The 9,940-nt window shown below is 35.2% G+C and overlaps 2 protein-coding genes across 3 annotated transcripts; both read right to left on the bottom strand.

Annotated features, from left to right (window-relative positions):
- LOC103502650 (beta-galactosidase-like) lies at positions 1–2,475 on the bottom strand. Its single transcript, XM_051082900.1, has 2 exons — positions 388–2,475; positions 1–246 (listed from the first exon to the last, which is right to left on the bottom strand). Exons 1-2 carry the CDS (start codon positions 2,473–2,475, stop codon positions 1–3), a joined length of 2,334 nt encoding a protein of 777 aa, XP_050938857.1.
- A 2,935-nt stretch (positions 2,476–5,410) lies between these two features.
- Positions 5,411–9,308, bottom strand: LOC103502601 (3-hydroxy-3-methylglutaryl-coenzyme A reductase 1). 2 transcript variants are annotated; one of them, NM_001297451.1, is made up of 4 exons: positions 8,196–9,247; positions 7,744–7,925; positions 6,377–6,723; positions 5,923–6,280 (listed from the first exon to the last, which is right to left on the bottom strand). In NM_001297451.1, the coding sequence occupies exons 1-4, from the start codon at positions 9,185–9,187 to the stop codon at positions 6,038–6,040; spliced, it is 1,764 nt and encodes a 587-aa protein (NP_001284380.1). In that variant the 5' UTR covers positions 9,188–9,247; the 3' UTR covers positions 5,923–6,037. The 2 variants fall into 2 exon arrangements, with proteins under 2 accessions (XP_050937795.1, NP_001284380.1); XM_051081838.1 differs by having other exon boundaries at positions 5,411–6,723; positions 8,196–9,308.
- Between the last annotated feature and the right edge of the window lie 632 nt (positions 9,309–9,940).

The raw sequence follows: 9,940 nt of genomic DNA, 5'->3' as shown, positions 1-9,940 counted from the left end.
TCAATTATTTGAGCAAAGTGCTTGGACTACTAGTCTTGCAGGTAAGTTAGTAGTATTTTCTACTCCAAAAAACCTTGCAGATACATCAATTGTACAATTTTCCATACCAATGCAAGTCTTTTTCACCAAAAATGTGCTATTTGTCACATCCCATGAGCCTTTCTCAAAGGAACCACATTTTCCTTCTGGATTCCCATAGCTAGCAAATTGAATTTCGGAGATGATGCGTCCTTTTGTACATGACAACTCTAAGGTGCTTCCTTCGTAAGCATTTCCGCAAATAGTTCTTAGAGCAATAGTTTGAATTGACACTTGTTGGGGATTTCCTCCAAGTTCTTCAAATAAGATCAATGTATTCGTGTCATTTGAAAGAAACGATCTCGGAACGTGATACCATCTTTGAGAAGGACTCCCACAATTATCAGCACATTTGTTAGGATTATATTCACCTCTGTAGTCACATTTTGCACTACAATTATCATTGCCAGAAATAAAAGAAGGCCAAAATCGACCTATGCTTACCCCATTTACCCAAGCTTGACCTTTTCCCATTCCTTGCATGTCCAATGCTACTGAGTCAGTTCCTGAAGGAGTCTTAAAGTTAGTTTTGTACCATGTCATTCGTCTTCCAATTGACTTTTTATTTAATGCTCTCCATTTTGTTTTCTGTGAGAATGTCGCGTCGTATAATTTCTTCATTTCTCCATTTAATCCAACCTTATAAGACCATAAATTTGATGATAAATCGATTGTGACATTTCCATCTCCAATTAAATGAATAGGACCTCCATCAATTCCCGTTGGAACTGTGTCATAAAATGCACCATAATTATTCAACCCAACTGTAGCACTCAAAAGGGTTATTATGTTCTTTCTCGATTTTAGTAGAATAGGTTTCTCAAACACAAAACTTTGTCCATTGCTCTTCCACTGGGACCCGATATACCTCTTATTCACAAAAGCATGAAGCACGTGACCTTTTGTATGTACTTGAAGAGACACATATCGAAGAGAAAATGTTGCATTGGTTTTAACATGCGTCATGTACCACAAGTAGTCACTAGCATCAATAGTAGTTCCTTTTTGTTCTAAAAGACGATTCGCCTTAAACTTACCCTTTCCCTGTAGTGTATCTTTCATGGGCTCTGGAGTCCACGTCCATAAGAGTTTTGCATTGTTCTTTTCATTTTGCTCCTTCACAAACTTAGATGTTTGAGAATTAATCTTCGCAGTATTGTAAATCTCCTTGTTGCAGCCATCAAGAATGGTTACAGACCAAGCTGGCACAAAATATTTTCCATCTGTCTGCAAATCTATGGTTGCATCATTGCTACCATTTGTGTTACTTAAGAAGCAAAACCTCTCTCCTGTTGATGGGTTAGAGAATTTTGTTAAAGTGACAGAGGCACCATAGTCTTGGTTTGATTGGGTGCCATTTGTGAGAATCTTTTCTCCTAATTTTATTGATGAGTGGAGTTGTTTGAGATGCCCCCATTTAGGTTGATTCAAGTTTCCGTATTCATCAAGTGGTGCGTCGTAATCATAAGACGTAGTGATGAATGGACCACCCGATGTTCTTCCAAAGTTGGTGCCTCCGTGGTACATGTAATAATTGTTAAATACGCCACCAGATTGGAAAAATCTAGCCACAGAAAATGCTACGTCTTCTGCGGTTCTGTGAGGATCTTTATCCCCCCATTTCTTGAACCATCCTACCCAATTTTCAGTAAACATTTTTGGGCTATGAGGATTGTTAGGAGTAAAGTTATCACAATAGTATCCATTGCATGTATTAATGATTGGTTGTGGGGCATCTTTTTGTTGGCACATGATCCATGGAACACCAACGTTAAGGGATTCAGCCATTTGAGCGCACCAATTGATATATGTTTTTCCTGCATTTCCATAAGGCGTCATCACATTTCCATACTCGTTCTCGATTTGAGCTAAGATTATTGGCCCTCCTTGTGATGCAAAGAGATTGGCTTGTTTACACATATTAACTATTTTTGTTGTAAAGGTTTGCATTTCATTCTTATACACTTGGTTGTCAGTTCGAAGTTGAATTCCTGGTATATTATGCAACCATAGTGGAAAGCCTCCATAGTTCCACTCGGCACAAACGTAAGGTCCAATTCTCATGACAACATAAAGTCCTGCATTTTGGATAAGTTGAAAGAATTTGATAAAATCTAGATTTCCAGAGAAATCATATTTTCGTTGTTGTGGTTCATGGCGATCCCAAAAAATGTACGTCTCAATTGCATCCAATCCCCCATCTTTGGCCTTTTGAATAAGATCAGGCCACATATTTTCAGTGCTGCGTGGATAGTGGATTGAACCTGATAAGATAATGCGTCGTTCGCCATTGATAATTATAGCATTTGAGTCATAGGTAACATTCGCTCCTGTACAAAAAGACAAGCATGCTAAAGCAGCAATAAGAAGAAGAACAAGCCAATGAAGCTTAAACATCTTCGAATCTACCAATTATATGTTTGGTTCAATCATTTATTTCAATCGATGTGTTTATATAGGAATGCCGTATAAAGTTGGTATTCTTTCCAATCTATATTTGTACAATTGTTTGTTTTTTGGATTATAAAAATAGATAATACGCTAATGAAGTTTCACCTGGCACAACTTCATGATGAGTTTCTTTGCCAAATTTGATATATAATCATTGAAATTATAGTAACAATAAGTTTTTGGTCAATGGGATCTATCTACGTCATTAACAAACTTTTCTTTTTCCTAACATACTTTTGCTTATTTGTTCGTCATTTTCAAATTGAATTTATACCAATAATCATCTTAGTTTCTTTTCTTTTATATATATATAGTTGTTTGAGAAATGTAGAGTCTATTAGATATTACATTAAATTTGTCGTTATCCATATACTAATTTCCACCTACACACAGAACATAACAACTCGATATATTAGAGAGCACCATCTACAAATGCGATATCGTGATGTAAACCATCTGGAACAAGCCATGATAAACAATTTTTTGAGAAATGTAGAATCTATTAGATATTATATTAAATTTTTTATCATTTGTAGACTAAATTCCACCTAGATACAAACATAGTCACTCGATTATTAGAGCACCATTTACAAATACAATATCTTCGTAAACGATTTGTAACAAGCTATGTGATTAACAAATGTTTGGAAATATTACCTCCAAACAAAAGGAGATCACTAGTACTTCAAGGCACCACATGATGCCTTAGACATAAGAACTCTCAATCACTTCAAAAACACAATGGCTCAACAAGGAAGCCAGTTTACACTATTCTCCTAACTTAACCTCAATCACATGTGAAGAGAGATCAATCACAAGTCTCATCATAACATAGAAAGTCATGCACCTTAGCATGTAGAAAACTATCTACATCCAAAATTATAATTGAACTAAATTGTTGGCAAACGGAACAACACTGTCGAACACTATTATAGTATCAAACCAAAGACCTCAATCTATCTTGAACGCCTAGGATAACCCGCCTACTCCTAGACGAAGACTTAAACGTACTAATAGCTCAAATATACTCCAACCCTACAAACTGAATGCTCCACTTAGGTTACCTACATAGACCTAGAGCAAATTAGTAAATTAAAAATGAGTCATCTTCATGACCACAACAATATTCCAAGAATGGTCATGACAAATGCCAAAACCACCCTCGCTATATTATTATTATTATTGTATATCTTTCTTATTTTACAAATTAAGCTTCATCTTTATTTTGTTAAACTTTCTCCAAGTAGCCAAAATTGAATCTAATTTCTACTTCATTTGAAACCGTAACTCCTCTCCAAAAACTCCATCTTCTTCCATTCTTTTTTTTTTTATTTTTTTTTTTGGGAAAGCTATCTTTAGACATTATTTTCTTTTACTGTACTTATGGTTTTTTGTGGCCTTTTGATTTCACATATTCACTTAGGAATTTGTAATTATAAAGTGTGTGGATGCACCATGATTTGAGTTTGAGCCTAATGGTTTAATCCTAAACCCAAAAAAAGAATTTAAGTCTAATGGTTTGAACTTGAACCCAATTAAAAGGATCGTCGTTTTTTCATTTTGAACTTGTCATAAACCTACAAAAGGATCGGTTGAAGGTTGACTCATGAACTCAAAAAACGAGTGGCGCACAAATGTAATTTTCAGTTGTTAGAAAATCATTGAAGTACAATACCCAAGAAAATGTTCTCGAGAACTGAGAAGGAAACGTCGAACCACAGTAAAAATTGAAAATTGGTAGCGTTATGTGCTTCTTTTGTCCATTTTGTAGGGATTGAAGGTCGAAATGCTTTGATAAAATCAAGGTGAAATCAAGTTGCTTGAACCTAAATTTACCGATCAAGTCATAAAAATAGAAGTTGAAGCCAAGAAATTCAAGGTGATAGTGTTGAATATACCCCTAGACTTACAAATCGACCAAATACATTTACACTCTCATTTCAATCCCTTTTAGAAAAGAAAATTCTTAAAAGGTTGTCTGGATCATGGATTCTTTTGGACCAAAAGTTTTAAATTTAGAATGTTGTGCCTAGAAATTCACAACTCAGTTTTTTAGATCGATCACTCTTCAAAGTTTCAAAAGTTACAATATTTAATCTCAAAGTTCTAAATTGATTTATTAATTTAACTTTGATGGATAGTTTAAATCGCAGATATTGTTTCACAATTATAAATACTAAATGTATGGGATAGTTAACGTTAAAAGTTGAAAAAATCTATTTGATTTACCAATTTGTATATATAATCCAATAATCCAATCATAAATTAGATTAATATTATTAATTAAAGTATTAATTAATTTTTTATTTAATAATTAAATAAATATAATTTTATTAAATAGTTTTATATAGTTAACATAACATGAGATATCGTTAGTTAAAAATTTATCAAGTACAAATAATATATTTGTATTCAATAATTAATTAAAATTAACAATAATGATTAATTAATATTTATTTATTAATTAATTAGATTTCAAACATCTCTTTTAAGTATAAAAATACTTGAAGAACCTATGTGGTCGGTTTTAAAATCTGAAAGTCTATACCTCTGTTTTTAGAATCTGGAAGTCTATGAAACAAGTAAGGTTAATTATTATCTGTCAAAAAATACCTTAACAATGGAAATAAAAGTCATCAAATAGAATTCACCATGAGTTCCTTTGTTTCATCACTGCTCCACCAATATTTCTGAAAGGTAGTTCTAAATTTTAGATTTTGATTAAAACAAATGAATAAAACAAACACAAAATTGAAAATTGAAAAGCAATAATAATAATAATAATAACAGAAACAAAATCATAATCAAAGGGAGCATAATTTAAGCCTAAAAAACAAGTTAGTGCCGGCAAGAAGCCAACAAAAACAATGAAAACGTTAAATAATAAAGCAACCTGCCGGTAAGCTCAATATCATTTTCAATCCTAAACACCGCCAATAGAGACAAAAACCATACACCATTGAAATACAGTGAATGGTTTAGAACCACAATCTGAAGTTATCAAGGTTTTACAACCATAACAAGGTTACAACAACCACCACCATAACTTGACCAAAGCAATACGTACAAAGAAACATAATTATCATACATAAAAACTAAGCCCCTCTCTTCCCCCACCATCGTCTACAAATCTACAAACAGATAACAACACCAACGAGAATCATCAAGTTTTTCAAATGTCAGGAAGGCTAACGAATGAGAATAAATATAAATTATTCTTTTTTTTTTCTTTTTCTTTTCTTTGCAAAACAAACAGAAAGATAACACACCGAATATCTTCGTGGGGGCACACAATATGTCTAGATGAACCACAGAAAGAGTTTTATCCAACCATGTTGTATGTCTTCCTCGATGGGGGCCACCTTCCAGCTAGGCTAGTCTCTGGAAATCACATGTAAACCAGCCAGAAGCCATATTTTCTTTGCTACTTCCACCAAAAAGATCCAAATCTTTTCCCCTTTTATTTCTATCTCTACTGGATCCCACCCTTTTGTTGATCTAATACCTTTTATGATTCAAGTTTTGATACATCTCTGCTAGATCTATTGTATTTCATGTGACTCCTCACAAGTTGTCCAGCTGCTATAGCAGACATGAGGGATAGCTCACCTGCAAGAACAGAGCCAGCCACAATGGTGGCTAAAAGCCTTGAGTTGGCTCCCGGAGACTCTTTGCTAGCACCCTTCACACCAAGAAGATTCAAACAAGCGGATTGAGATGCAAGTTGAGTTCCACCTCCGACAGTACCAACCTGAAGAAAATAAGCAAGAAAGTAGAATGGATAAAGTTTGAGATATAAGGTATATATAAATGAAAAAACGACGGACAAATATGATGTATTTGTAACCTCAATGGAAGGCATTGTGACAGAGATGTGCAAATCTCTGCCGTTGTTAACAGGTTCCATCATAGTGATGCAGTGAGAACTCTCCACATTTTGTGCTGGATCTTGACCAGTTGCTAAGAAAATAGCGGATACAATATTGCTGGAATGAGCATTAAAACCACCAAGAGCGCCAGCCATTGCAGATCCAGTTAGATTCTTAAGCATGTTAAGCTCTACTAGACTCGCAACACTGGTTTTCAATACCTTCCTCACCACCTCATCCTTTATTACTGCCTCACAGACCACAGACTTTCCTCGTCCTTCAATCCAATTCACGGCAGCAGGCTTCTTGTCAGCACAAAAGTTTCCTGCCAAATGAAGAGGCCAGTCACTCAGAATAAATTATACAAGTCTCATCATCAAACTTTAAATGACAAACAGAACCCGTTGAAAAAGTTGGGAGGAATTTCATATTAGCGGCAGAATACAACTCAGAAACGTTGAGATTAAAGGAGAGAATAGAGTTATGATAACAGTAAATCAGACATTACGCCTGATGCAATTACAAACGAAGATTAAATAGGAAATGATAACCAAATAATCCCCGAAACTATGGCCACCCATCAGATGAAAGGTTGTATAGAAAATCTATGACCCAGCGAATTACTTTCAAATTATTTTATGTCTCAACAGTCCTACTCAAAGTTATTTGAGAAGATGAATCAAATTGTACGAACTAATACATACTTTCAAGGAAAGTAGTACTGTGTACACATTTCTTTACTTCAAGTATACATGACAGGGAGAAGGAGACAGAGGCTGTGTAAGATTTTCTTTGCTTAAAGGTGCAGGTAAGTTAGTCTGAATCTACAATTATAAATGTGCAACTGAGATGTGAAAGACAAAGAGATGCAGGGAAAAACTATTTTATTACCCTTCAACACTCATTTCGTTTCACAAATCTAACATTTAAGTGTTTATTGGAAAACTTAACTCATAGGCTTACAATACTATATCTTATATATACGATCCCATATTCCCATTCTTCAATTTCAAATTAAAATGAATTTAAGTACAGTCTTTAGTCCTTGTACTAATAGAATCAATACCCTAAACAAGATAATTTAATATAATCTCCAGATAAGACTTATTTAATACATCAATTAGGTTCCTCCCCAAATCAGTCATTCCCTTGGAAGAAAAAAGAAAGTAAAAACGGGGGTAATGTCAAATGAAAGGGAAGATTAATACAGAGAAACTAAAATGAAATAAATCTCTAAATTGAAATGTCAGTATTCGAGAAGTTGACAGATTAACAAGAAGGGGGCCGAGGAGCACTAAAAAAAGGGATAAGTACGAAAGGAAAAGAGCAGCAGAGAAGTACTAACCAGAGATACCAATGACTTCCATATCCGAGAAATCATGTTGAAGAAATTCAAGGACATTCTGGACACCCTTAGACACCATATTCATTCCCATGGCGTCGCCTGTGCTGCAACAAAATCTTACATAAAGATTCTTCCCAGCAATAGAGCATCGGATACTTTGAAGCCTAGCAAATCTACTAGACCTGCAAATTAGGAAACAAGCGCAATTGTATTATCACATGATGTTTACATAAAATTTAAAAAGAAATACAAATTCAGGAGTCAAATTTGATCCTCCCCCTTAAGAAATTAAAAAAAAAAAAAAAAAAAAAAAAAAAAGAAAGAAAGAGAAAAAGAATGCAGGAAAAAATGGAAAACATAATCTTTAGGACTAGAAAAAGTTCGAGCCAAATGAAGAAAGAACCAATTGACAAGGTAGAAAGGGTCGAAGGTAATATATGACAAACTTTTACCTGTTGAAAACGACGGCCAAGGTATCAAAATTACTAGGATCCTCTAAGAAAAATTTCAATTCAGATGCTCTTTTGGCGCTCCCAAATCTTACAACCGGCGCTCTGGTCATCCCATCTTTCAACAACATGCTCGTTGCTCCACCAGACGCATAGATCGCTTTGCAACCTCTATTGGTGCTGGCCACCAAGCAACCCTCCGTCGTAGCCATCGGCACGGTGTACTCGAATCCATCCAGCAACAAAGGTCCCGCTATTCCCACCGGAATCTGAACATACCCAACCGGCATTTCGCAGCACTGCCCTAAAATAGACTCATAATCGAATCCTTCAAATGGAAGTCCATGGATCGACCTTCCAGTCGTCCTCTGCAGTGCCTCACGGCGAATGGAAGCGGCTCGTTTCGGATCCCCAAGTTTCGATTCCAACGAGTACGAAGGAACAGAACCATCCACAACCATTTTCACAACCTCTTCGTCCTCCTCCGGCAATGGAATTGTATTCAAAGCCTCGGCGTCGACCACTTTGGACGGCAAAGCGACAGCAGACGCGGAACGAGGTGCAGCATAGCGATTGTTGTCGATGAGAAGAGTTCGATCAATTTCATCTTCAAGATCCCAGGCATCGGGAGAGGAACGCGCTATGAAAGACTGAACAAAGTCAATACCGAAAAATCCAAGAAGATAAATGAAGGAAGCCATGAGAGAAACAATGGCGGCGATTTCGGAGAGCGTAACGACGTGAAGAGGTGTAGAGTTTCGGATCTTATCGCGCCATCGGTGAAGAAGATAATAAGCGACGGAGAAGAAAAGGGTGAAGAAGATTGTGTTGGTGAGGTAGAGAGGAAGGGGAAGAGCATCGGAAGCTTTAGGCGATGCTCTTTTCAAGTGGTCGGCCGCCGATGCGTCTTGTTCGTCCCGACGGAAGGTACAGGTGGCATCAGCATCCTGTACGGCGTTGGGACGCGGTGGTCGGAGAGAACGCCGGCGGTCCATTGGGGATGTTTTTCTCCGGCGAGAACAGAGAAAGAAAAAATAGAGGAAGAGAAGCGTTAGGGGCCGATGTTTGGCTTGATGGCAAACGGAAATGCAAGGAGGGAGAGAATTTTAAAAGCGTTTTTCTTTTCTTTTCTTTTCTTTTTCTTTTTTTTTTTAATTATTAACCCTATTTTCTAATAAATATAATTTTATTATTATTATTATTTTGTAATCTCAAAAGTTAAGCGCTTTTAAAAAGTAGTTCTACAGCTTTCTCGGTTCTTCGAATTTATGTCTCATTTTCCAAATTGTAATAAAGATTAATGGTAAATCCATGGTAACAAACTTTATTAGTAATTGTAAGTGAATTTTTTTAATGGATATAACTAATCTTGTATCTAACAACCAAACACTTTTGCTATAGTTGTAATGATAACTATATTATCGATCATAACGATAGAATGTAGTTCTTAATGGTAATTGAATTGAGCACCCTAAATTCATTAATTGAATTGCATTATTTCATTATAAATTTGGATTTAGGTTTAATGTGTCCATTGGGATACTTTATATTTTTGTTTTTAAATTTTAAATTTTAAACTACAAAATTATATTAAATAAAGATGAAAATGTTAATAATTTTTAAATTTTTTACTTGTGAAACTACAATTACTCAACAAATAAAAAATCGTGGAAGATTCAAACATCTTATTAAGATATAAATTGCTTATATGATCAAAAAGTATCTTAAACTAACACTATTGAATGATT

This window comes from Cucumis melo, chromosome 3 (genome assembly GCF_025177605.1).
Source record: "Cucumis melo cultivar AY chromosome 3, USDA_Cmelo_AY_1.0, whole genome shotgun sequence".
In the NCBI taxonomy this organism is placed as follows: Eukaryota; Viridiplantae; Streptophyta; class Magnoliopsida; order Cucurbitales; family Cucurbitaceae; genus Cucumis; species Cucumis melo.
This window is presented reverse-complemented; position numbering and strand designations above follow the sequence as displayed.

What these genes read in the sequence shown, in the direction of transcription:
- LOC103502650 (XM_051082900.1), bottom strand. Translation starts at nt 2,475, where the DNA reads ATGTTTAAGCTTCATTGGCTTGTTCTTCTTCTTATTGCTGCTTTAGCA. An exon ending in CTTCTCAAAGATGGTATCAC is followed by an intron (nt 247 to 387) that starts GTTCCGAGATCG and finishes AGCACCTTAGAG; the next exon opens with TTGTCATGTACAAAAGGACG.
- LOC103502601 (XM_051081838.1), bottom strand. Translation starts at nt 9,187, where the DNA reads ATGGACCGCCGGCGTTCTCTCCGACCACCGCGTCCCAACGCCGTACAG. An exon ending in TTGGCCGTCGTTTTCAACAG is followed by an intron (nt 7,926 to 8,195) that starts GTAAAAGTTTGT and finishes CCTAATTTGCAG; the next exon opens with GTCTAGTAGATTTGCTAGGC. An exon ending in GGAAGTCATTGGTATCTCTG is followed by an intron (nt 6,724 to 7,743) that starts GTTAGTACTTCT and finishes TTCATTTGGCAG; the next exon opens with GAAACTTTTGTGCTGACAAG.